Genomic DNA, 27,634 nt, shown 5'->3' with positions numbered 1-27,634 from the left:
ATAAATACTATCACTTCACCATAGCATATAAGTGGATCATTATTTTACTCTACTTTACATCTACTTGCTCATAGTTATGATTAGCTTCATTGCAATAGCAGGGCTTTGCAATAACCTCTCAATCATGTGTGTTGTATCACTGTCAGAAGTCCATCACTGTAGGCAGTGTTGCTCAACATCTGCAGTCCAGTCAATTATTGAAGGCAGTGTCTAATGCCTGCAGTCCAGTACCTCCTGTCATCTGTAGGCAATAACCTTATTGTGGTCCAGGTGACAACAAGAGCATCAAGCAGCAGCACCACAAACACTTGTGCTGTATTAGAGAGTTGTATCTTATACCATTCTCAAACCAACATGTTATGGATGTGCTGCATAGCCTCTGAACAGAGTGTTCAAGGCAGTCAGCCAAAACCTACCAGAACTCAAGCATCTGGTTACTTTCAATCAAAACATACCAAATAGAGCTTACTCAGTTGATCTCACCAAAAACAACTGGAAGCACCTGTCATGGGCCTGGATGCTCAAGAAGCAGGAGGGTCACTGGTTCATATGGACGGAGCACAGGTATCGAAGATCTAGTCGATACCAGTAGAGAGCATGGTCGTAGTGCAGTCTCCATGGAGACCATGGACTCCTATGGATTCACATGCAAAGGAGCACTGAGCCCATATGCGAGGAGGACCAGGCACAGCCACGAGGAGGACCAAGCTCAAAGAGCAGGCGCAGCCATGAGGAGGACCAAGCTCAGATGGTTACCACTCAGGGGCTCGAGAGACAGGAAGTCGACACAGGTCATGAGGAGGAGGAGCAGTGTCGAAGGAGTCGACACAGGTCATGAGGAGGAGGAGCAGTGTCGAAGGAGTCGACACCACTCAAGAGGCACAGGGGTGCCAAGCAGGAGAGGCCCCTGAGCAGTACTCGATGAAGAAAGTACTCTCTGGAGAGAGAGCAGGAGCAGCATCGCTGGCGATGCTGTGAAGAGGTATATAACCATGCTTTCTCATCATCATAGGTCGAGTGGATCCCCATCCACTCTACTCACCATAACTAGTTATCACTTCAGCATAAGTATACATTAGTTTCAGTCAGCATAGCAGCAATCTATCAAGGTTGCTCCTCATCGTAGTGTGTGTGTTGTATCACCACTACCTGACATCCGAAGGCGCCCATAGCAGGTTAGCGGTCCGGATATAGATAGAACCGAAGGCAGTAGTCCACTGCGGTCCGGGGATCACTTCAAAGCATCAAGTCAACACACTGGACACTCGTGTTGACGCCACCAACCTTATCACCAACACCATCAACCTCATTATCATTGACATCACCAATCTTATCATCAACACCATCAACCTCATTATCATCGACATCACCAATCTCATCACCAACACCATCAACCTCATCATCATCAACACCCACACCAGACCTTGGTGTCATCATAACATTGATATTGATCGTGCCGAGCTACCCCTGAACGGAGTGTCCACAGAGGTCAGCCGAAACCTACGATAGTATATACAACAAACGCCACCTGCTGTCACTGCACAACTTGATAGTCACCGAGTATCTCGAGACAATAGCTGTCGCACAGTTTGATAGTCACCGAGTATCTCGACAGACCGACCTGGGTTTCAGGCGCGAGACCCCTGACATTAGAGTGGATCGTTCAAGCAGCTCCTCACGATCACCATGACGGACCCAGACCTCAACAATAAGCTCGATAGACTACTCACTCTATTGGAAGCTCAGCTAGAGCTTACTAGGCAGGGTCATCGAGAGGAACGACTACAACGAGCTCAGCTGGGTAGGGAGGAGACAATGGACCTCTCTCACTCGGAAGACCAAGCAGGAGGAGGAGATGAGTCTATGATAGGAGACCCACATACTCCTACTCCGGCTCCACGACCAAGACGAACAGTCTCATTCAACCTGGATGAGCAGGAGGACATCAACTACGAGAAGTATGCTTCACCTACTGGGCCAAGATATGTCAAGACTAAGCTGGACCCCTACAGCAGGACTAGGACGGATCCTTACCCCCTGGACCACGAGGAGGATACCAGCATCATGGCAGAGCTTAACCGGTCAAAGCCCATTGCCACCCCCTTTCCAAAGTTCAATCCCCGAGACATGGAGATCTTCATTCTAGAAGCCGAAGCATGGTTTAAGTTCAACCAGGTGTATGAGCAGTCTAGGATGATCAATCACATGGGTGCTCAACTGGAAGGGACAGCAAGAGAGTGGTGGACCTCCAAGCTCCGCATTGATAGAGCTAGAGAAGGAAGGTTGTTCAATGATTGGCACTACTTCACAGAGCGACTGTCAGAGCAGTTCAACCCACGCAATGCTAGGATGGAGGCATACAACAAGCTGTTGGCTCTCAGACTCACAAGTGATGCTCCTGGTGCCGCCACACGTCATGTAGAGCGGTTCAGAGACTTGGAGGGACAGGTCAACCTAGATGACAACGAGCTAGTGATTGATCTCTTCAGAGGAAGTCTCACTCGCAGCATACAGGAGAAGTTTGAGAGGAATCCACCTGGGAAGAGATGGGAGTGGTATCGAGAGGTTGAGGAGATCGATCGACAGAGGATGCTACTACAGCAGTCCTCGGCTAGACACTCACTCCCAAATGCCATGTCACCTCCACTAAGAACTGGGTCTCGGCCAAATCAAAGTTCGATCCCCATCCGACAACCCACTCAACCTTATCCAGCTCGATCACCATCACAAGCAACTACACAAGCAACTATACAAAACCTAAACCGACCCCTTCCTCATCATCCCACCCAACCCTCGAAGCAAGGAAGCCCTGCTCCATCAGGTATCAACACCTGTCATGTATGCAAAGGTATTGGCCATTGGGCCAGAGACTGCCCCAGCAGGAGGGTAGACCCTCTTAGCTCTCGACCCATGGGACCAAAGGTTATGGTCACCACAGCAGACCCCTTCGAGGAGGCCACCGACTCAGGAGATGGCCACACAGGCAGCACTGAGACGGGTGACCCCGAGGCCATGGACCTCAGCTCATACCAGCAACCCTTGGACCCCAATCACGAGGAGGAGCACAATGATGATGACGATGAGGGAAATGTCAGTGGGGTGATGCACTGATGGCATGCATTGCTCTACAAACCTCCTCGCCATCACTCTGTATATATCAAGATTGTCAAGTATGTTTCTCTACCAGTGGAGGCAAAGCAGTACTGGAGCTCTCTGGAATGGTTCAAGACCATCCTGCTCGGATACTAGCTGATACCGGTGCTGGTTTGTCCATAGTCTCAGATTCTTTCATTAGTAAGTACCAAATACCCACAAAACCCATAAAAACAAGATCGATCCATGGTGTCACCGGGCACCAACTCTCCATCAATAGTTCTGCGAGCATGCAGGTATCTATTGGTACACACAATCTGGGTGTGGTCGAAGCTTCAGTGGCCGACACTGCAGACTATGACCTCATCCTGGGGTTCACTGAGTTACGGAGGCTCAAACCCACCATACAATGGGATACGGGCCAGCTGGAGTTCAAGACTCAGGAGCAGGACCGACCCCCAAGGAGACCCCCTGAAGCAGCAAGAGCAGGGGACCTAACCATGAGGAGACCAACCCTTCATGGTAACGAGTTTGTCTCAGCAGAGCGCATACTACGAGCAGCTCTGGAAGATGGACCCATAGGGTTCATGCTGTTAGAGGAGCCACCATCATCACTCCCAGCCTTTGGTTTTGTACCTACAGGCGCAGACAAAGGAGTCGAGATGGAGGTGGAGGTAGATAAGGTGGTGACGGCTGCAGACATACCAAAGCCATACCAACACCTGCGAGATGTGTTTGATGAGGTGGAAGCAGACAAGCTGCCCCATCATACCGAGCATGATCTCCACCTCGAGTTGATAGAAGGAGGGAAGCCACCTCAAGGGCCCCTATACCTTAAGGGACCCAAGGAGATGTCCGAGTTGAGGAGGTACTTGGATGAGAACCTCGAGAAGGGGTTCATAAGACCATCGAAGAGCCCGGCACGATCACCAGTGCTCTTCGTACCAAAGAAGGATGGAGGTCTCAGACTCTGTGTGGACTACAGAGGTCTCAACGAGATCACTGTCAAGAACAGGGCACCATTGCCCCTCATCGAGGAGCAGCTGTTCTTACTCAGGAAGGCAAGGATCTATACCAAGCTAGACCTTAGAGCAGCATACAACCTCATCCAGATTGCTAAAGGAGATGAATGGAAGACAGCTTTTGGCACTCAGTTGGGACTCTATGAGTACCTAGTGATGCCCTTTGGCCTAGCCAATGCTCCAGCTCACTTCCAGTCATTCATCAATGACATCTTCCGAGACATCATTGGAGTATATGTAGTGGTATACTTAGATGACTTCCTGATCTTCAGTGACACTGAAGAGGTACATGTGAAGCATGTCACCGAGGTCCTCACTCGCTTAAGGAGCAACAGGCTCTTTGCTAAGCTGTCGAAGTGTGAGTTCCACACCAAGACAGTCGAGTTCCTGGGGTACATCATCAAGCCAACGGGCATAGAGATGGACCCAGAAAAGGTGCGCACTGTCAAGGAATGGCCAATGCCGGAGTCAATCCATGACATCCAGAGGTTCCTGGGTTTTGCCAACTTCTATCGAAGGTTCATAGCCCACTTTGCTCGCATAGCCAAGCCCTTGACAGCACTGGTAAAGCCTATAGAACGGTTCAAGAAGTTCGAGCTACCAGAGGAGGCCCAACAGGCCTTCCACAAGCTCATCCAGGCCTTCACATCAGCAGGAGTGCTTCAGCACTTCGACTACCACCTTCCAACAAGGTTGGAGACTGATGCAAGTGACTTTGCTATAGCAGGAGTACTCAAGCAGGAACATGAAGGACGATGGCATCCAGTGGCCTTCTACTCTAGGAAGATGTCTTCTGCCGAGAAGAACTATGAGATCCATGATAAGGAGCTCCTAGCTGTGGTCGCCTGCCTCACTCAGTGGCGACACATGCTAGCTGGACTACCGAACCAACTGGTCATCCTCACTGACCATGAAGCCCTCAAGTACTTCAAGTCACAGAGACGCATCACAGGTCGACAGGCTCGATGGGCCATACTACTAGCGGACTTCGACTTCATATTGCAGTATCGACCAGGAGACAAAGGTGGTGAACCCGATGCTCTCACCAGAAGGACAGACATGCAACCAGCTGGTGAAGAGCAGGATCACAATGTGAGGCAACTACTGCCCCCTCGAGTGTTCAAGGAGACAGCAGACCATGACTCGCTCCTAGTGGCCCCCATGATCTCGATGGAGTCCATAGCATCAAAAGGTCTCAAAGACCTGGTCAAGATCTTCCAGCCCTTAGACCAAGAGCTACAGGAGATACATAGGAAGAAGCCCTTCGAGGTCAGGGATGACCTATGGTACAGTGGAGGAAGGTTGGTTATCCCCAAAGTGATCATGCCAGGGAGGACCAACAACCGACACTCAAGGAGTGCCAAAGAGGTAGATGGACAGTCTCTCTCTGTAGAGCATCTGCGATTCATGGTGATGACCCAATGCCATGATGGTATCACTGCTGGACACGTAGGAAGAGATGCTACCATCAAGGCAGCTCAACGACATTACTGGTGGCCAAACATGACAGCTTGGATTGCAGACTATGTAGCAAGTTGTCCTGTATGTGCTAGGTACAAAGCTCCTCGTCATCGTCCATATGGTTTGCTACAGCCACTAGCAACCCCAGACAGGCCCTGGGGCTCCATATCCCTCGACTTCATTGAAGGACTACCACCATCAAAGAAGTATGACTCCAAGACCTATGACTCTATCCTAGTCATCGTCGACAGGTTAACCAAGTTTGCCATACTAGCTCCAACCCATAAGACAGTCACAGCCAAACAGACTGCAGTATTGCTATATGGACACATGGTTAGACTCTTCGGATATCCAGATCACATGGTCTCAGACCGAGGCAGGCAGTTCATATCAGGAGCATGGAAGGCATTTGCAGAGCAAATGGGTGTGAAGCACTCACTTAGCACGGCCTACCATCCTCAAACTGATGGTCAGACAGAGAGAGTCAATCAGGTCATAGAGCAATATCTCAGGATGTACTGCAACTATGAGCAGAATGACTGGGCCAACCTGCTGGTCACTGCGGCCTTTGTATACAACAACACGGTCCACAACAGCATTGGTGTCTCACCATTCTTTGCATGCTATGGATGGAACCCCAAAGCTCATCCTGACATCCCTCAACGACTAGGAGTCAATGATCCAGGTCGCTTCGAGTACCTCATGGATGGAAAGGAGCGTTGCAAGTACCTCCAGGAGCAGATCAGAGAGGCACAACGTAGATCAGTAAACCAGTATAACAGGAAGCACAAGGACATCGAGTTTAAGGTGGGTGATATGGTCTATATCAACCGACAAAACTGGAAGACAAGGAGACCCACACCCAAGTTAGACACCCGGTTTGCAGGACCCTACCCAGTTCAGGAACGGGTAGGAAGTCGAGCTTACCGAATCACATTGCCAGCAAACCTTAGGGTGCATGATGTGTTCCATGTCTCCATGCTCGAGCCAGCAAGAACAAGTTCTCTTCCTCAATGTGCTGAACAGCCCACCATGCCACCACTTCCAGATGAGGACCTCGACTTCGAAGTCGAAGCACTCATCGACAAGCGTTCACACAATGGGACTACAGAGTACAAGGTGTTGTGGAGAGGGTACTCAGAAGAAGCTGCTTCATGGGAACCAGTAGAGAACCTCAACTGTCCCGACCTCATCCAGGAGTATGAGGTGTCGGAGGGGGGACGAGTGAGTAGACAAAGTAGAGAAAGGAGGAGAGAACAGGAGGAGTAGAGAGAGGAAGAGAGAACAGGAGGAGTAGAGAGAGGAGGATGACGTTGAGAGAAGGAGGAAGGATGACGGGGGCGATGTTGTCAAGGAAGAGGAGGAGTCAGCATGAACCAGACCAGAGCATGCCTCGACGGAGCTCGGCTCTTAAGAGGGGGGTAGTGTCATGGGCCTGGATGCTCAAGAAGCAGGAGGGTCACTGGTTCATATGGACGGAGCACAGGTATCGAAGATCTAGTCGATACCAGTAGAGAGCATGGTCGTAGTGCAGTCTCCATGGAGACCATGGACTCCTATGGATTCACATGCAAAGGAGCACTGAGCCCATATGCGAGGAGGACCAGGCACAGCCACGAGGAGGACCAAGCTCAAAGAGCAGGCGCAGCCATGAGGAGGACCAAGCTCAGATGGTTACCACTCAGGGGCTCGAGAGACAGGAAGTCGACACAGGTCATGAGGAGGAGGAGCAGTGTCGAAGGAGTCGACACAGGTCATGAGGAGGAGGAGCAGTGTCGAAGGAGTCGACACCACTCAAGAGGCACAGGGGTGCCAAGCAGGAGAGGCCCCTGAGCAGTACTCGATGAAGAAAGTACTCTCTGGAGAGAGAGCAGGAGCAGCATCGCTGGCGATGCTGTGAAGAGGTATATAACCATGCTTTCTCATCATCATAGGTCGAGTGGATCCCCATCCACTCTACTCACCATAACTAGTTATCACTTCAGCATAAGTATACATTAGTTTCAGTCAGCATAGCAGCAATCTATCAAGGTTGCTCCTCATCGTAGTGTGTGTGTTGTATCACCACTACCTGACATCCGAAGGCGCCCATAGCAGGTTAGCGGTCCGGATATAGATAGAACCGAAGGCAGTAGTCCACTGCGGTCCGGGGATCACTTCAAAGCATCAAGTCAACACACTGGACACTCGTGTTGACGCCACCAACCTTATCACCAACACCATCAACCTCATTATCATTGACATCACCAATCTTATCATCAACACCATCAACCTCATTATCATCGACATCACCAATCTCATCACCAACACCATCAACCTCATCATCATCAACACCCACACCAGACCTTGGTGTCATCATAACATTGATATTGATCGTGCCGAGCTACCCCTGAACGGAGTGTCCACAGAGGTCAGCCGAAACCTACGATAGTATATACAACAAACGCCACCTGCTGTCACTGCACAACTTGATAGTCACCGAGTATCTCGAGACAATAGCTGTCGCACAGTTTGATAGTCACCGAGTATCTCGACAGACCGACCTGGGTTTCAGGCGCGAGACCCCTGACAGCACCCAATCTGGTTTCAGGCATGTGACTGCTTACATTTAGAGTGGATCATTCAAGCTGTGCCCCACACCAAGATGACGGAGCCTACTCTACAGGAAAAACTCGAGGAGATGATGAAGATCTTGAAAAGAGCCGAGGAGAGGGTAGAAAGGATTCAGACGAGGAATCGAGAACACCTCAAATACCACCGCATAAGACTGGAAAGCTTGGAGGCCCAATACCAGAATCAAGTTGAAGAATCAATGATTGAGGAACCCAGCACCCCAACCCCAGCTCCAAGACCACAAAGGTCCATGTCGTTCATGGACCAGAGCGGACAACTCTACTCCAACTACGAAAAGTATGCAATCCCTACCAGGCCTAGGTACAACCAAACCTCTATGGGGACACCCAAGGATGTGGAAGGGGATGATACAATGGCTACAAGGGAAACTTCCCTTACTCCACCTAAATCACTTGCTACTCCTTTCCCAAAGTTCAATCTGAGGGATGTGGAGATCTTTCTGATTGAAGCCAAAGCCTGGTTCATGTTTAACTGAGTCTTTGATCACAAGAGCATGATTCATCATACCAGTGCTCAGCTGGAAGGCAATGCTTGTGAATGGTGGATTTCCAAGATAAGAGTTGATTGTGAACAGCAGGGAAGACTATTCCACAACTGGCAGTACTTCAAACAGCGATTTACTGAGTAGTATAATGCTTGTAATCCCAGAGTGGAAGAATACAATAAGCTTCTCAATATACAACTCACAAGTGATGTACCAGGTATGGCTACCTGCCATGTCAAATGATTTAGGGACCTTGAAGGCCAAGTTAATATGGAAGATAAGGACTTGGTCATTGACCTATTTAGAGGAAGCCTCACACACAGTCTACAGGAGCAGTTTGAGTGGAACCCACCTGCAAGCATTTGGGAATGGTACCAGCAGGTTGAAGACATTGACCACCAACAGATGGTGATGCAACAGTCCACCTCAAGGCACCCTGGTGCACTTACACCCTGGTCAAATCCAGTCACAGGGCCAACACCATCTCTGTCACCACAAGTCTGACCACCTGGACTGGTAACTTCTAGAGCTCTGTATTGATTCGGCAACCAGCCCTTGCCTCCTCATCTGACACAGAACCTAAGGCCATGGGACACTATGCCTCAAGAGGGCAACACATGCCATTGGTGCAAAGGCACAGGACACTGGGCAAGAGATTGCCCAAGCAGGAAACCAGCTGTGTCATCAACTCCCAGACCTAGTGGTCTAAAGGTCATGGTAACCATGGAAGATAACCCCAAAGAAGAGACAAGCCATGAAGACAACAACCTGACTGAGGAGGAACCACATGACCCTTACTCAGTCAACCAAGAAGGCCTTGACCTCGCCCATATGTCTTTTGCTGAGGACCCTGAAGAGGATCATGAGGAAAACGATGAGGGAAATGCCAGTGGGACAATGCACTGATGGCATGTATTGCTCTACAATCCTCATTGCCATCCATCTGTACATATCAAGAATGTTTGCTTTGTTTCTCAGCCAGCAAAGGTAAAGCAGTACTCAAGTTAATTGGGATGGTCCAAGACTGCCCAGCTTGTATCCTTGCCAACACCAGTGCTGGCCTGTCTATTGTTTCAGATTTGTTTGTCCATAAGTATCAGTTAAACACAAAACCCACAAAAAAACAATCTGTACACAGTGTCATGGGACACCAACTTGCCATCAACAGCTCTGCCACAGTGCAAGTAGCTATTGGTAACCATAACTTAGGAATGGTTGAAGTGTCAGTAGCCAATACTGCTGATTATGACCTCATATTGGGCTTCACAGAACTTAGAAGGCTGAGACCAACCATCTGATGGGACACTGGTCAGCTTGAGTTCAGGGCGCAAGAACAAGAGGTCCGAACAGAAGGGTCGGAACTTGTGCATGGGAAGTGTCATGGGTCAGGAATCGGGTAACCAAACCGAAACATAGTGAGCAGCAAAGCCACTACACCAGCTAGTCCCTTAGCTGGTGTACCTGATTCATACAACACTGAAGTATAAGCATTTTCACTCCCAAATGCTCCGGGCTCGGAGAACGGAATTCCATTCTGGTGGCAGGAAGAAACCACGATCAGCTAATAGGGTCCCCCCTGATAAAGACTACAAGCCTATCAAACTCCACAGATATGAATTCATATCAGCAGAACACCTAATCCAAGCAGCTCTCAAGGATGGCCCTATTGGGTTCATGCTGTTGGACATACCACCCTCATCTCTCCCATCATTTGGCTTTGTGCCCACAGACAACAATTGAGGTGTGGAGATGGAGGTAGAAGCAGACAAACTGGTAACAGCCAAGGACATACTGAAGCCATACCAACATCTACAGGAAGTGTTCAATGAAGTAGAGGCAGATAAATTAGCACCTCACATGGAGCACAACTTGTGACTAGAACTATCCAAAGGCAGTAAACTGCCTCAGGGCCTGCTATATCTCAAAGGACCTAAGGAGATGGCTGAGTTACACAAGTACCTTGATGAGAACCTGGCCAAAGGGTTTATACAGCCATTGAAGAGTCTGGCATGATCTCCAGTACTTTTTGTACCCAAGAAAGATGGAGGTTTACAACTCTGTGTGGACTACCAGGGCCTCAAAAAGATCACCATCAAGAACCATGCTCCCTTACCACTTATTGAAGAACAACTGTTCCTACTCCACAAGGCAAAGATCTACTCAAAGTTAGATCTCAAGGCAGCATACAACCTGATATTCATCGCCAGTGGGGATGAATGGAAAACAGCATTCAGTACTCAACTCAGACTATATGAGTACCTGGTCATGCCTTTTGGACTAGCCAATGTGCCAGCTCATTTTCAGTTGTTTATTAACCACATCTTCTGTGACATCATCAGGGTATATGTGGTAGTATATCTGGATGACTTCCTAATCTTCAGCAATACAGAAGAAGAGCACATCAGACATGTCATTGAGATCCTGACACACCTGAAGAAGCACCAATTGTTTGCCAAGCTGTCAAAGTGTGAGTTCCACACAGACACCATTGAAATCTTAGGGTATATCATAAAACCCACAGGGATAGAAATGGATCCAGAGAAGGTACAAACAGTTAAGGAGTGGCCAATGCCAGAATTGATACATGACATCCAATGAATCTTGTGCTTCGCAAACTTCTATTGGAGGTTCATAGCCCACTTCACATGCATTGCCAAACCACTCACATCATTGGTAAAACCCATGGAGTGTTTTAAGAAGTTTGAGCTACTGGAAGATGCCAAACTGGCTTTCTGTCATAGGACCGGATGCGCAGGAGGATCTGGAAGCATATGAGGAGTGGCACAGGAATTGCCAGATCAGGCCAAACAAGAGTTCTAAAGCCAAATCCATCGAGATTGGTAGTAGAGATGCTCTACAACAGATCTCGCTCAAATTGGTATGAGTGGGAGCTTAAAGCAAAGCCTGCTGGAATCAGTAGTATTGTGATTGTACAACAGATCTCACAGAAACCAGCAAGAGGATGTCAATATCATGGATGGGTGGCAAATACATCTGGGTCCACCACCCCAATGAAGCAGGGGACCTGCTTGGTAATGAACCCAGGGCTGATAGATGGGAGAGATGAAAGGGGGTGTGAACTGTTGCTCAGATGAGGTGGGAATGGCCCCTTTCAATGATGAAACAATGCGAGGACTGTCCATCCACAGGAAGCGAGAGACACGGTGCCAACGAGCAGCATTGCAGGATGAATAGAAAGGATAGGAAGGACGAGGAGGAGGAGCAGTGTCGCAGGCGGCATTGCGAGAATGGTTATATAACCACGCTCCTCGTCATAGCCATTGAGTGGATCCTCATCTGCTCTACACCATACATTACTAGCTATCGCTTTACAACAAGTATACTTAGTATTCCATCAACAAGTTGCAATTGCATAGCATTGCTTCTATTGTAGCATGTGTGTTGTATCACCACCCATTGACTTCATCCAAAGGCAGTATTAACTGCAGTCTGGATAATGATTGACACCAAAGGCAGTTCATACTGTGGTCTGGCTCTCTTGATCATCAGAAACCAAAGGCAGTTGTCCACTGTGGTCCAGGGATCATTCAGTCACTCAGTTGGCACACTGGACACTTGTGTCAGTGCAAGCATATTCACACCAGGCCTTTGTGTCTTCACAAAGTTTCTATTGGTTAATTGATTGTGCTGAGCTACCTCTGAGCAGAGTGTCCCCAGTGGTCAGTTGAAATCTGCAATAGTTATCAGTTACAACATATTTGAGCAAGAAAAGTCATAGAAGGCTTCTACAACAGATTTCAGCAAGAATAATAATAAAGGCCTTTTACCACACATGCATAAGCAGCAAGGTGACAGCCAGAACTCCACCACACCCCCTCATTGTTGAGCAACCACTCAAACTTGTGTCCATGGATGTCATGGGACCACTGCACAAGAACCCCCAGTCTTCTTATGTTCTTGCCATTCATGATGCATTCTCCATGATGATCTGGGTTTGGGGACTGCACAACAAGGCTTGCGCAGCCACAGAGGTGTCATACTGGGTCTCCAAGACTCATCAACTCCCTCAATGCCAATCCACCAATGTGGCAAGCAGATGTGACATCAAAGAGATCCAGGTCAACCAAGGTGAACTCTGGACAACATCCTTCTGAAACTTCTGCTTGTCCTCTGGCATCAAGATCACTGCCTCCCCAATGCAACAACACACTGACAATGCATTTGCAGAGTGTGCTATCCAAACCTTACATAGGATCATATGCTGCATGCTGTTTGACACCAACACTGCAGAAAGATGGTGGCCATACACAGTCTCACAGGTGGCTTACAACCACAATCACCTTACTGGCACAACACAAGGTGGCTGTCAGCGGTCGCGTGCCTGAAACCTGAGATCAGTAGTAGTATCAGTACTATCACCGATTCTGTCGAGTTATGCGACAGCACTAGTGGTATTATGATTCCTAGTGTAATATGCGACAGAACCATCTCTGCCGCTTTTTTCGTTGGAATCTGTAGTTGTATTGATGTTGTGACAGATTTCGACTGACCACTGTGGACACTCCATCCAGAGGTAGCTCGGCATGATCAAACTACGATATGACTCTAAGTGAACTTGATGTTGACACCAATGGTCTGGTGTGAGTATGGATAGATGACATCAACATGAGTGTCCAGTGTGTCGACTAACGCTTGAAGTGATCCCCAGACCACAGTGGATGACTGCCTTCGGTTCTATCGATATCCGGACCACTGGTTTGCTAGAACCGCCTTTGGATGTCAGGAAATGGTGATACAACACACATGCTTCGATGAGGAGCAATCTGTTGATTACTACTACACTGACTGTGAACTAATGATACTTGTTGCTTGAAGTAATACTAGTTTGTTTGATGAGTAGAGTGGATGAGGATCCACTCGACCATTTGTGATGAGGAGGTAGGACTATATACCTCTTCACAGCATTGCCAGTGACACTGCTCCTGCTCCCTCTCTCCAGAGGGTACCCTCCTCGTCGAGTACTGCACAGGGATCTCCAAGGAGGCACCTTCTCCATTTCAAGCCTTGTCCCTCCTGTCTTTCCTGAGCTGTGTCGACTTCATCGACACTGCTCCTCCTCTTCATGTCCATTTCACCGGTGTCCTATACACAGATCTCCTTCCTTTGACCAGCGACGGTTCTCTTCTACTCCTGTCCTGTGGGCCCCTGAGTGGTAACCGACCACGTGTCGCTGAGCTCGGTCCCTCTCGCATGTGAATCATTGTACGGACATCTTTACTACCGATCTCTGCAGAATCTGCCACACGATCTTGCTTGCTGCAGATTCTGGTGGGATTCGTGATATTGATGATGCTCATGCCGATTTCGCTGTGATCTGCCATAGAGCTGATTCTACTACCGATCTTGGTGAACTTTGTCACAGCTCCTCCAATCTACCCGATTCCACGATTCCTGCGCTACCTTCATATGAACTTCGGTCTTTCCTCGTTCTGCGCACCCAGGCCCATGACAGTGGCAAGACACCATACAAGATCTTTTATGCTGAGGTCCCAAGCCTCTGAGACATCCATCACTTTGGATGTACCACTTACATTGTCCTATGTGGCAACATGAGAACCACATTGCTCTGTGACAACCCCATTGTGAGTAAGCACCTACACCCATGAGCCCTCCATGGGACATACCTTGGCTACTCTCATGCAACCTGCACCATTAAAGGACACTGTGTCTGGCTCCCAGCACTTGATCAAATCGTCATAGTCAAGGACATACACTTCTTGGAACTCGAGCACCCATCCCTCACGCACGCCTGTCCTCTCCCATGACAGTCAACTACTGCAGTTGTACCACTGGTTGCCCATCAGTGACACTTCACCCAATTCTGGCAATGAAGATGATCTCCCCCTTTCCTTGCCTCCTTTTTCCCAACAAAGAGAGGCCAGCCCCATTGCTGATGATAATGATGATTGGGACTCTTACCCAGAGAGGGATCACACCATGTTGGAGATTCAAGCAGCCAGAGAGATCACCATCAATATGGATGCCATTTGTGCTGACCTCAATGACCAGCTTGATGACGTGTCAGCCAAGGGGGGCATCAGCACAGACCTATATGTCTCCAACAACACTTCTCAACTTGAATCCCCCCAACTTGGTCTCTACAGCAACTACACTTTGTCATTGCCTGAACCACCTAGTATCAAGTCCTCAGATCCACTAGCCCTGCTCAGCTTCATGGCCTTCACTATGAGATGCACTGTCAAGCCAGCAATGACATCTCTTGGACATTACCATGACCAAATGGCATTTGCAACCACAGTGATGAATGGCATAGCCCTAACTGCCAGCAGCCAACAACTCCTAGTGCCAATGGTATCCTACTAGAACCATCATCATTATCAGAGACACAGAATTGGGACAACTGGACCAAATGGAAAGAAGCAATGATTGCCAAGATGGACAGCATGTAAAAGATGGATGTCTTTGAGCTAGTCAACCTTCCCACTGACAGTAAACTCATCAGCATATGGTGGGTATACAAACTAAACCTTGATACTCAATGATGTGCCATGCAATACAAGGTGAGACTTGTAGCTCAAGGATACACACAATGACTGGGCTTAGACTACAATCAAACCTTTAGCCCAGTTGTCTGCCTCCAAACTGTGTGCATCCTCCTTGCTCTTGCTCACAGATACAAGCTACATGTCACTCAACTTGATGTGAGCACTGTGTTCTTGAACAGGAAAATAGATAAGACTGTTCACATACAAATTCCCCCAATGTTCAAGCCACACAAGAATAATGGTAAATGCTATTGCCTCAAGAAAGCTCTCTATGGACTCAAGCAAGCAGGTGTCATGGGCCTGGATGCTCAAGAAGCAGGAGGGTCACTGGTTCATATGGAAGGAGCACAGGTATCGAAGATCTAGTCGATACCAGTAGAGAGCATGGTCGTAGTGCAGTCTCCATGGAGACCATGGACTCCTATGGACTCACATGCAAAGGAGAACCGAGCCACATGCGAGGAGGGCCAGGCACAGCCACAAGGAGGACCAAGCTCAAGGAGCAGGCACAGCCACGAAGAGAACCAAGCTCAGATGGTTACCACTCAGGGGCTCGAGAGACAAGAGTCATAGGACACTGGCAAGCAGGTCATGAGGAGGAGGTGCAGTGTCGAGGGAGTCGACACCAGGTCATGAGGAGGAGGAGCAGTATCAAAGGAGTCGACACCAGGTCATGAGGAGGAGGAGCAGTGTCAAAGGAGTCGACACAGCTCAAGAGGCACAGGGGCGCCAAGCAGGAGAGGCCCCTGAGCAGTACTCGATGAAGAAGGTACTCTCTGGAGAGAGAGCAGGAGCAGCATCGCTGGCAATGCTGTGAAGAGGTATATAACCATGCTTTCTCATCATCATAGGTCGAGTGGATCCTCATCCACTCTACTCACCATAACTAGTTATCACTTCAGCATAAGTATATATTAGTTTCAGTCAGCATAGCAGCAATCTATCAAGGTTGCTCCTCATCGTAGTGTGTGTGTTGTATCACCACTACCTGATGTCCGAAGGTGCCCATAGCAGGTTAGCAGTCCAGATCAAGATAGAACCGAAGGCAGTAGTCCACTGCAGTCCGGGGATCACTTCAAGCATCAAGTCAACACACTGGACACTCGTGTTGATGCCACCAACCTCATCACCAACCCCACCAACCTCATTATCATCGACATTCACCAACCTTATCACCAAACACCATCAACCTCATCATCATCAACACTCACACCAGACCTTGGTGTCAACATAACCTACGTATTGATATTGATCGTGCCAAGCTACCCCTGAATGGAGTGTCCACAGAGGTCAGCTGAAACCTACGATAGTATACAACGAATGCCACCTGCTGTCACTGCACAACTTGATAGTCACTGATACCGAGACAATAGCTGTCACACAGTTTGATAGTCACCGAGTATCTTGACAGACCGACCTGGGTTTCAGGCGTGAGACCCCTGACATTAGAGTGGATCATTCAAGCAGCTCCTCATGATCACCATGATGGACCCAGACCTCAACAATAAGCTTGATAGACTACTCACTCTATTGGAAGCACAGCTAGAGCTTACCAGACAGGGTCATCAAGAGGAACGATTACAACGAGCTCAACTGAGCAGGGAGGAGACAATGGACCTCTCTCACTCAGAAGACCAAGCAGGAGGAGGAGATGAGTCTATGATAGGAGACCCACATACTCCTACTCCAGCTCCATGACCAAGACGATCAGTCTCATTCAACCTGGATGAGCAGGAGGACATCAACTATGAGAAGTATGCTTCACCTACAGGGCCAAGATATGTCAAGACTAAGGTGGACCCCTACAGCAGGATCAGGACAGACCCTTACCCCCTGGACCACGAGGAGGATACCAGCATCATGGCAGAGCTTAACCGGTCAAAGCCCATTGCCACCCCCTTTCCAAAGTTCAATCCCCGAGACATGGAGATCTTCATTCTAGAAGCCGAAGCATGGTTTAAGTTCAACCAGGTGTATGAGCAGACTAGGATGATCAACCACATGGGTGCTCAACTAGAAGGGACAGCAAGAGAGTGGTGGACCTCCAAGCTCTGTATTGATAGAGCTAGAGAAGGAAGGTTGTTCAATGATTGGCACTACTTCACAGAGTGACTGTCAGAGCAGTTCAACCCATGCAATGCTAGGATGGAGGCATACAACAAGCTGTTGGCTCTCAGACTCACAAGTGATGCTCCTGGTGCTGCCACACGTCATGTAGAGCGGTTCAGAGACTTGGAGGGACAGGTCAACCTAGATGACAATGAGCTAGTGATTGATCTCTTCAGAGGAAGTCTCACTCGCAGCATACAGGAGAAGTTCAAGAGGAATCCACCTGGGAAGAGATGGGAGTGGTATCGAGAGGTCAAGGAGATCAATCGACAGAGGATGCTACTACAGCAGTCCTCGGCTAGACACTTACTCCCAAATGCCATGTCACCTCCACTAAGAACTGGGTCTCAGTCAAATCAAAGTTCGATCCCCATCTGTCAACCCACTCAACCTTATCCAGCTCAATCACCAGCACAAGCAACTACACAAGCAACTACACAAAACCTAAACCAACCCCTTCCTCATCAACCCACCCAAACCTTGAAGCAAGGAAGCCCTGCTCCATCAGGTATCAACACCTGTCATGTATGCAAGGGTATTGGCCATTGGGCCAGAGACTGCCCCAGCAGGAGGGTAGACCCTCTTAGCTCTCGACCCATGGGACCAAAGGTTATGGTCACCACAGCAGACCCCTTCGAGGAGGCCACTGACTCAGGAGATGGCCACACAGGCAGCACTGAGACAGGTGACCCCGAGGCCATGGACCTCAGCTCATACCAGCAACCCATGGATCCTGATCATGAGGAGGGGCATGATGATGACGACGATGAGGGAAACGTCAGTGGGGTGATGCACTGATGGCATGCATTGCTCTACAAACCTCCTCGCCATCACTCTGTATATATCAAGATTGTCAAGTATGTTTCTCTACCAGTGGAGGCAAAGCAGTACTGGAGCTCTCTGGAATGGTTCAAGACCATCCTGCTCAGATACTAGCTGATACTGGTGCTGGTTTGTCCATAGTCTCAGATTCTTTCATTAGTAAGTACCAAATACCCACAAAACCCATAAAAACAAGATCGATCCATGGTGTCACTGGGCACCAACTCTCCATCAATAGTTCTGTGAGCATGCAGGTATCTATTGGTACACACAATCTGGGTGTGGTCGAAGCTTCAGTGGCCAACACTGCTGACTATGACCTCATCCTGGGGTTCACTGAGCTACGGAGGCTCAAACCCACCATACAATGGGATATGGGCTAGCTGGAGTTCAAGACTCAGGAGCAGGACTGACCCCCAAGGAGACCCCCTGAAGCAGCAAGAGCAGGGGACCTAACCATGAGGAGACCAACCCTTCATGGTAACAAGTTTGTCTCAGCAGAGCGCATACTATGAGCAGCTCTGGAAGATGGACCCATAGGGTTCATGCTGTTGGAGGAGCCACCATCATCACTCCCAGCCTTTGGTTTTGTACCTACAGGCACAGACAAAGGAGTCGAGATGGAGGTGGAGGTAGACAAGGTGGTGATGGCTGCAGACATACCAAAGCCATACCAACACCTGCGAGATGTGTTTGATGAGGTGGAAGCAGACAAGCTGCCCCATCATACTGAGCATGATCTCCACCTCGAGTTGATAGAAGGAGGTAAGCCACCTCAAGGGCCCCTATACCTTAAGGGACCCAAGGAGATGTCCAAGTTGAGGAGGTACTTGGATGAGAACCTCGAGAAGGGGTTCATAAGACCATCAAAGAGCCTGGCACGATCACCAGTGCTCTTCATACCAAAGAAGGATGGAGGTCTCAGACTCTGTGTGGACTGCAGAGGTCTCAACGAGATCACTGTCAAGAACAGGGCACCATTGCCCCTCATCGAGGAGCAGCTGTTCTTACTCAGGAAGGCAAGGATCTATACCAAGCTAGACCTTAGAGCAGCATACAACCTCATCCAGATTGCTAAAGGAGATGAATGGAAGACAGCTTTTGGCACTCAGTTGGGACTCTATGAGTACCTAGTGATGCCCTTTGGCCTAGCCAATGCTCCAGCTCACTTCCAGTCATTCATCAATGACATCTTCCGAGACATCATTGGGATATATGTGGTAGTATACCTAGATGACTTCCTGATCTTCAGTGACACTGAAGAAGCACATGTGAAGCATGTCACCGAGGTCCTCACTTGCTTAAGGAGCAACAGGCTCTTTGCTAAGCTGTCGAAGTGTGAGTTCCACACCAAGACAGTCGAGTTCCTGGGGTACATCATCAAGCCAACAGGCATAGAGATGGACCCAGAAAAGGTGCGCACTGTCAAGGAGTGGCCAATGCCAGAGTCAATCCATGACATCCAAAGGTTCCTGGGTTTTGCCAACTTCTATCGAAGGTTCATAGCCCACTTTGCTCGCATAGCCAAGCCCTTGACATCACTGGTAAAGCCTATAGAACGGTTCAAGAAGTTCGAGCTACCAGAGGAGGCCCAACAGGCCTTCCACAAGCTCATCCAGGCATTCACATCAGCAGGAGTGCTTCAGCACTTCGACTACCACCTTCCAACAAGGTTGAAGACTGATGCAAGTGACTTTGCTATAGCAGGAGTACTCAAGCAGGAGCATGAAGGACGATGGCATCCAGTGGCCTTCTACTCTAGGAAGATGTCTTCTGCTGAGAAGAACTATGAAATCCATGACAAGGAGCTCCTAGCTGTGGTCACCTGCCTTACTCAGTGGTGACACATGCTAGCTGGACTACCGAGCCAACTGGTCATCCTCACTGACCATGAAGCCCTCAAGTACTTCAAGTCACAGAGACGCATCACAGGTCGACAGGCTCGATGGGCCATACTACTAGCAGACTTCGACTTCATATTGCAGTATCGACCAGGAGACAAAGGTGGTGAACCTGATGCTCTCACCAGAAGGACAGACATGCAACCAGCTGGTGAAGAGCAGGATCACAATGTGAGGCAACTACTGCCTCCTCGAGTGTTCAAGGAGACAGCAGACCATGACTCGACCCTAGTGGCCCCCATGCTCTCAATGGAGTCCATAGCATCAAAAGGTCTCAAAGACCTGGTCAAGATCTTCCAGCCCTTAGACCAAGAGCTACAGGAGATACATAGGAAGAAGCCCTTCGAACTCAAGGACGACCTATGGTACAGTGGAGGAAGGTTGGTTATCCCCAAAGTAACCATGCCAGGGAGGACCAACAACTGACACTCAAGGAGTGCCAAAGAGGTAGATGGACAGTCCCTCTCTGTAGAGCATCTGCGATTCATGGTGATGACCCAATGCCATGATGGTATCACTGCTGGACACATAGGAAGAGATGCTACCATCAAGGCAGCTCAACGACATTACTGGTGGCCAAACATGACAGCTTGGATTGCAGACTATGTAGCAAGTTGTCCTGTATGTGCTAGGTACAAAGCTCCTCGTCACCGTCCATATGGTTTGCTACAGCCACTAGCAACACCAGACAGGCCCTGGGGCTCCATATCCCTCGACTTCATTGAAGGACTACCACCATCAAAGAAGTATGACTCCAAGACCTATGACTCTATCTTAGTCATTGTCGACAGGTTGACCAAGTTTGCCATACTAGCTCCAACCCATAAGACAGTCACGGCCAAACAGACTGCAGTGTTGCTATATGGACACATGGTTAGACTTTTCGGATACCCAGATCACATGGTCTCGGACCGAGGCAGGCAGTTCATATCAGGAGCATGGAAGGCATTTGCAGAACAAATGGGTGTGAAGCACTCACTTAGCATGGCTTACCATCCTCAAACCGATGGTCAGACAGAGAGGGTCAATCAGGTCATAGAGCAATACCTAAGGATGTACTGCAACTATGAGCAGGATGACTGGGCCAACCTACTGGACACTGCAGCCTTTGTATACAACAACACAGTCCACAACAGCATTGGTGTCTCACCATTCTTTGCATGCTATGGATGGAACCCCAAAGCTCATCCTGACATCCCTCAACAACTAGGAGTCAATGATCCAGGTCACTTTGAGTACCTCATGGATGGAAAGGAGCATTACAAGTACCTCCAGGAGCAGATCAGAGAGGCACAACATAGATCAGTAGACCAGTATAACAGGAAGCACAAGGACATCGAGTTTAAGGTGGGTGATATGGTCTATATCAACCGTCGAAACTGGAAGACACAGAGACCCACACCCAAGTTAGATACCCGGTTTGCAGGACCCTACCCAGTTCAGGAACGGGTAGGATGCTGAGCTTATCGAATCACATTGCCAGCAAACCTTAGGGTGCATGATGTGTTCCATGTCTCCATGCTTGAGCCAGCAAGAACAAGTTCTCTTCCTCAATGTGCTGAACAGCCCACCATACCATCACTTCCAGATGAGGACCTCGACTTCAAAGTCGAAGCACTCATCAACAAGCGTTCACACAATGGGACTACAGAGTACAAGGTGTTGTGGAGAGGGTACTCAGAGGAAGCTGCTTCATGGGAACCAGTAGAGAACCTCAACTGTCCCGACCTCATCCAGGAGTATGAGGTGTCGGAGGGGGGACGAGTGAGTAGACAAAGTAGAGAAAGGAGGAGAGAACAGGAGGAGTAGAGAGAGGAAGAGAGAACAGGAGGAGTAGAGAGAGGAAGGAGGATGACGTTGAGAGAAGGAGGAAGGAGGATGTTGGCGATGTTGTTGAGGAGGAGGAGGAGGAGGAGGAGTCAGCATGAACCAGACCAGAGCATGCCTCGACGGAGCTCGGCTCTTAAGAGGGGGGTAGTGTCATGGGCCTGGATGCTCAAGAAGCAGGAGGGTCACGGGTTCATATGGAAGGAGCACAGGTATCGAAGATCTAGTCGATACCAGTAGAGAGCATGGCCATAGTGCAGTCTCCATGGAGACCATGGACTCCTATGGACTCACATGCAAAGGAGGGCCAAGCACAGCCATGAGGAGGACCAAGCTCAAGGAGCAGGCACAGCCACAAAGAGGACCAAGCTCAAGGAGCATGCAGATGGTTACCACTCAGGGGCTCGAGAGACAAGAGCCAAAGGAACTGTCACTGATCAAAGGAGAAGGAGCAGTGTCGAAGGAGTCAACACCAGGTCATGAGGAGGAGGAGCAGTGTCGAAGGAGTCGACACAGCTCAAGAGGCACAGGGTTGCCAAGCAGGAGAGGCCCCTGAGCAGTACTCAATGAAGAAGGTACTCTCTGGAGAGAGAGCAGGAGCAGCATCGCTGGCGATGCTGTGAAGAGGTATATAACCATGCTTTCTCATCATCATAGGTCGAGTGGATCCTCATCCACTCTACTCACCATAACTAGTTATCACTTCAGCATAAGTATATATTAGTTTCAGTCAGCATAGCAGCAATCTATCAAGGTTGCTCCTCATCGTAGTGTGTGTGTTGTATCACCACTACCTGATGTCCGAAGGTGCCCATAGCAGGTTAGCAGTCCAGATCAAGATAGAACCGAAGGCAGTAGTCCACTGCAGTCTGGGGATCACTTCAAGCATCAAGTCAACACACTGGACACTCGTGTTGATGCCACCAACCTCATCACCAACCCCACCAACCTCATTATCATCGACATTCACCAACCTTATCACCAAACACCATCAACCTCATCATCATCAACACTCACACCAGACCTTGGTGTCAACATAACCTACATATTGATATTGATCGTGCCAAGCTACCCCTGAATGGAGTGTCCACAGAGGTCAGCTGAAACCTACGATAGTATACAACGAATGCCACCTGCTGTCACTGCACAACTTGATAGTCACTGATACCGAGACAATAGCTGTTGCACAGTTTGATAGTCACCGAGTATCTCGACAGACCGACCTGGGTTTCAGGCGCGAGACCCCTGACAGAAGGTACCTCAGAGAAATTTGGTATGAACAATGCCTGGGCAGTTTGATCACCTGCTACAGAAGGAATCAATGTGATGGGACCATGACAAAACAGTACAGCTAGTGCAGAGGAAACACAATACTATGCCTCTTTAGTTGGCTCACTACTTTGGATCACACAAGGAACATGTCCCATTATAGCTTTTGCAGTTGGTCAGTGTGCTTGATTTCTTGCCAACCTGTCAGACAAGTGTCAGGGGTCTCGCGCCTGAAACCCAGGTCGGTCTGTCGAGATACTCAGTGACTATCAAACTGTGTGACAGCTATTGTCTTGGTATCGGTCTCAATGAGCTATGTTGCTTGGCAACTATCAAGTTGCATGATGACAGCAGGTGGCATTCATTGTATATACTATCGTAGGTTTTGGCTGACCTCTGTGGACACTCCATTCAGGGGTAGCTCGGCATGATCAATATCAATATGTAGGTTATGTTGACACCAAGGTCTGGTGTGAGTGTTGATGATGATGAGGTTGATGGTGTTTGGTGATAAGGTTGGTGGCATTGGTGGTAGTTTGGTGGCATCAACACGAGTGTCCAGTGTGCTGACTAATGCTTGAAGTGATCCCCAGACCACAGTGGACTACTGCCTTCAGTTCTATCTATATCTGGACTGCTGACCTGCTATGGGCTGCCTTTGGATGTCAGGTAGTGGTGATACAACACATACACTACAATGAGGAGCAACCTTGATAGATTGCTACTATGCTGACTGGAACTAATATATACTTATGCTGAAGTGATAACTAGTTATGGTGTGTGTAGAGTGGATGAGGATCCACTCGACCTTTGATGATGAGAAAGTATGGTTATATACCTCTTCACAGCATCACCAGCAACGCTGCTCCTGCTCTCTCTCCAGAGAGTACCTTCTTCATCAAGTACTGTACAGGGGGCCCCTCTAGCACCACTCCTGTCCTCCTTGAGCTATCCTGCTTGCTTGGCACCCCTGTGCCTCCTGAGTGGTGTCGACTCCTTCAACACTGCTCCTCCTCCTCAGGACCTGCTTGCTGGTTTCCTATACACTGCTCCTTCTCCTTTGACTGGTGATGGTTCCTTTGACTCTTGTCTCTCAAGCCCCTGAGTGGTAACCATCTGCATGCTCCTTGAGCTTGGTCCTCTTCATGGCTGTGCCTGGCCCTCCTTGCATATGGGCCTGGTCCTCCTTTGCATGTGAGTCTGTAGGAGTCCATGGTCTCCATGGAGACTGCACTATGACCATGCTCTCTACTGGTATCAACTAGATCTCCAATACCTGTGCTCCTTCCATATGAACCAGTGACCCTCCTGCTTCTTGAGCATTTAGGCCCATGACAACAAGCATCTAATTGCAGCCAAACGGATACTCAAGTATCTGAAAGGAACCATCAACATCAGTCTGATTGCAAAGGGAACATGTGACAGACAGGTGCTAACAGGATGGGCCAACTCTGACTGGGCAGGATTGTGAGACTGCCACTGCTTGATATCAGGATATGTATTTGCAGTTGATGGTGTCATCTGCAGCTGGTCTTCATGCCTCCAACCAACTGTAGCAAATAGCTTAGTGGAGGCAGAATATGTCACATTGGCAGCCGCAGCAAGGGAAATGCTGTGGACATCCATGTTCCTGTGCAAGCTGGACCAGTTGCTACCAAAGATGTCAGCAATCCACATCACAGAAGGGACTACAGCACTGCATTCATACAACAGGGATCTTGTTCTTGACCCAACTATCCTAAAACTGTATAGTGATTCTTCAGGCATGCATGCAATTGCCAATGACCCACAGCACTTCAAGAGGATGAAGCATATCAACATTGCACACTTCTTCCTGTGAGACAAAGTAGCTAATGGTTGCCTCACAATTGCCCCAATACAAAGCAGTGAGAACCTTGCTGATATCATGATGAAGCCACTCATGGTGCCAACACTTGCATCTTCGACAACTATTTGGTTTGATGACACCAAAAGAGTATTCTGGATCGAGAGGGGGTGCTGAAGATGACAATCCAGCATGACTCCAAGAGATTGAACAGAACAATTCCAATTGGGATTGGGTAGAGCCAATCTAATTGGGGATTGGGCAGACACGGCCTGGGAGAAGAGATTGGATGCTATTGGATCGCACTGGTTGTCACACTAGGGGGTTTCAGTTTTCTCTGAGTTTTCAAAACTCCGAGTTTTCATGGTTTTTTTGGATTTTGAAAGCTCACTGCTTAAGTAAGCTCTGCCAGGAAAGAAAAGCTTGGAAGTTTTGAAAACCCCTACTTATTTTTGCCATGAGCCCAGGTTTCTGAATATTTGAGTTTTCAGCAGGAGTTTTTGTCATGTGCTGATATCACGTGATTCTAACACAATTCTGCACACAACCCTTGACCTCCACTTTCTGCACTGTCTACACTTTCTCACACTTTGAGTTATGTCTGTCCTTGCTTCACTTCTATCACCATCTCCAGTAGCATTTCCTCCCTGTCAGTGCCAGGACATGGACATGCCATCCCCTCACAACCATATCAACAACATTACACTATTCACAGCTTTGCAGCAAGCCTCTGGATTGGCTCCAGCATCAGAGCAGTCTTCAACTGCTTCACAGCACAACACAATAATGTCAGCTCAGACCAACCTTGATTGCTCTCGTCAGTGCCACCCTTCTGCAACTTCCAGCACCTTGGCTGGGGCTGAGTCAACTCAGCCAGCAACCTCTCCTGCTTCCCCTTTGTCCTCCTCCACTCCTTCTGGTTCCAACACCACCACATCTGCCAGTTCTTTGCCTCACCAAACCTCTACCTGGCCAACTCGAATCTCTGCAACTCGCAGACATCAAGCCAGTACTCATGGCAGCAGGTTCAACAAAACAGATCATATTGCCTACTTCAATTGGTTGCCTAGCGACATAAATAACCTCATTGATATCATCTACAATAATGATCATTACCAACATGTTCTATTGCCAGGACGTTTGACTGTGGAACAGGAAAAGGGTCTGAAGACAAACAAAGATGTTATCTGCAGGCAGATATGGCAGGAGCTGTTCCCAGATGAGTCTACTGTTGGTGGTGCTGGTCGAGTAAAGACTAAGATTTGCTGGCTCACTGAACAATACAACAACATCAAGAAGACCATCTTGCAGCAGACCGGTGCTGGAGTACTTCTTCAAGACATGGATCACAACAGCTTGGTAAGTACAACTTAGTTGATTCATGTTAAGTATGCCAACATTCTTATACTTTATATCTCTGTCTATGCTTCTTTATCAACTTGCAGGACTATGCCACATGTGAATCGATTGCTCAAAGCTGCCCTTGGTTTGAGCACTGGCACAAGATGATGACCAACCGTGCACAGACTGGTCCAGTTGTTCTTCTCACTGGTCACCCATATGATGCCACCCCTGCCTCCTCTCAGAATAACTTGGTTGATGCTGATGTGAACATGGATGATGCCAGCAATGCTCACTACCCTCAGCGACGCAACATTCCTGGCATGGAATCCATTCTTGAGGAGTTGCAAAATGATCCCATTGGAGCAAGAGTTATCTCATCTTTTTCTTCTTCGGTTGCAGCCACCCCAGCTGCTGCTTCATCTTCATCCCACTCGCCCTTCTCTTCCTCATCCAACCCATCTTCGATTGGCCCCACCCCCTTCACCATTACCCCTATAGACACTCCAACCCACCAGCACTCATCCAGCACCGCTTTTGAGGCTGATGAAGTGGACGATGGTGATGGTGACTCTGTTTACCATTCTCCAGCCACAGGTACAACACCCAAGAAGTCTCGACCCTTCACTTCCAAGAGCAAGCGAGAAGAGCTGTCAGAAATTGTGTGGGCCTGCACCCAAGACACGCTTCAGGCACGAATCAAGGTTGAGGAGGAATGCACGAAGAGGGAGGAAATGTGCATTCAATTTGCCAGGGAAGAAAGTGAGAGACAAGAGCACATGTGAACTGAAGAGCATGGTTGGCTCATGGAGATGGTGCAGATGATGAACCCTAATCTACCCTTTGGCAACATCACTGGAAGTAGTCAAAGCAATCTTGATCTTGACCCACTGGTTCTTGCCATGGATCAGCAGGACAATAGTGATTCAGCTCATGAGTAGACCATTTGGCAAGAATGGTGTTCCTTTTGAGTTCTCCAAGTTCTGTTCCTGTGTTTCTGACTTGTTGTACCATTGCTCTCTGTAAAGCTAGCTCTCAATATGTATGACTAGCATACCCCATACCCAGTCTTCTGTGTAATCTCTCAAATGTAGATTGCTTCAATGTGATGAATTGTTCCACATACAAGATGCTGATTGGTGTAGCCCTGGTTCCGAGCATGTGTGTTGTGCAGAAATCAGCTGCGCAGAACCCAGCTGTGCAGAACTCAGCTGTGTTGTGTTTGTAGCTTTGGACTCTCTTTCAGACCACATCATCCTCTCCTATTTCTGGCCCTCTACTTCAACCATGGTGTGCACTTCCAACAAACAGCACCTCCT

The 27,634-nt window shown here is 48.7% G+C and overlaps 6 protein-coding genes across 6 annotated transcripts; all 6 read left to right on the top strand.

Annotated features, from left to right (window-relative positions):
* Nucleotides 1-1,686: 1,686 nt before the first annotated feature.
* UHO2_04072 (uncharacterized protein) lies at nucleotides 1,687-3,111 on the top strand (the record flags this gene model as incomplete). Its single annotated transcript, XM_041560029.1, has 1 exon — nucleotides 1,687-3,111. The coding sequence occupies one exon, from the start codon at nucleotides 1,687-1,689 to the stop codon at nucleotides 3,109-3,111; it is 1,425 nt and encodes a 474-aa protein (XP_041415963.1).
* A 107-nt stretch (nucleotides 3,112-3,218) lies between these two features.
* UHO2_04071 (uncharacterized protein) lies at nucleotides 3,219-6,845 on the top strand (the record flags this gene model as incomplete). Its single annotated transcript, XM_041560028.1, has 1 exon — nucleotides 3,219-6,845. One exon carries the CDS (start codon nucleotides 3,219-3,221, stop codon nucleotides 6,843-6,845), a length of 3,627 nt encoding a protein of 1,208 aa, XP_041415962.1.
* Nucleotides 6,846-8,220: 1,375 nt separating this feature from the next.
* On the top strand, nucleotides 8,221-8,685 carry UHO2_04070 (uncharacterized protein; the record flags this gene model as incomplete). Its single annotated transcript, XM_041560027.1, has 1 exon — nucleotides 8,221-8,685. The coding sequence occupies one exon, from the start codon at nucleotides 8,221-8,223 to the stop codon at nucleotides 8,683-8,685; it is 465 nt and encodes a 154-aa protein (XP_041415961.1).
* Nucleotides 8,686-14,652: 5,967 nt separating this feature from the next.
* On the top strand, nucleotides 14,653-15,039 carry UHO2_04069 (uncharacterized protein; the record flags this gene model as incomplete). The annotated part of the gene is made up of 1 exon (XM_041560026.1): nucleotides 14,653-15,039. The coding sequence occupies one exon, from the start codon at nucleotides 14,653-14,655 to the stop codon at nucleotides 15,037-15,039; it is 387 nt and encodes a 128-aa protein (XP_041415960.1).
* A 3,733-nt stretch (nucleotides 15,040-18,772) lies between these two features.
* On the top strand, nucleotides 18,773-21,514 carry UHO2_04068 (uncharacterized protein; the record flags this gene model as incomplete). The annotated part of the gene is made up of 3 exons (XM_041560025.1): nucleotides 18,773-19,992; nucleotides 20,020-20,433; nucleotides 20,746-21,514. The coding sequence occupies 3 exons, from the start codon at nucleotides 18,773-18,775 to the stop codon at nucleotides 21,512-21,514; spliced, it is 2,403 nt and encodes an 800-aa protein (XP_041415959.1).
* A 4,057-nt stretch (nucleotides 21,515-25,571) lies between these two features.
* Nucleotides 25,572-27,100, top strand: UHO2_04067 (uncharacterized protein; the record flags this gene model as incomplete). Its single annotated transcript, XM_041560024.1, has 2 exons — nucleotides 25,572-26,333; nucleotides 26,420-27,100. 2 exons carry the CDS (start codon nucleotides 25,572-25,574, stop codon nucleotides 27,098-27,100), a joined length of 1,443 nt encoding a protein of 480 aa, XP_041415958.1.
* Nucleotides 27,101-27,634: the final 534 nt, after the last annotated feature.

Source organism: Ustilago hordei (genome assembly GCF_900519145.1).
Source record: "Ustilago hordei strain Uho2 genome assembly, contig: UHO2_contig_07, whole genome shotgun sequence".
In the NCBI taxonomy this organism is placed as follows: Eukaryota; Fungi; Basidiomycota; class Ustilaginomycetes; order Ustilaginales; family Ustilaginaceae; genus Ustilago; species Ustilago hordei.
The sequence above is the reverse complement of the archived record's forward strand: the minus strand, read 5'-3'. Positions and strand labels throughout refer to the sequence as shown.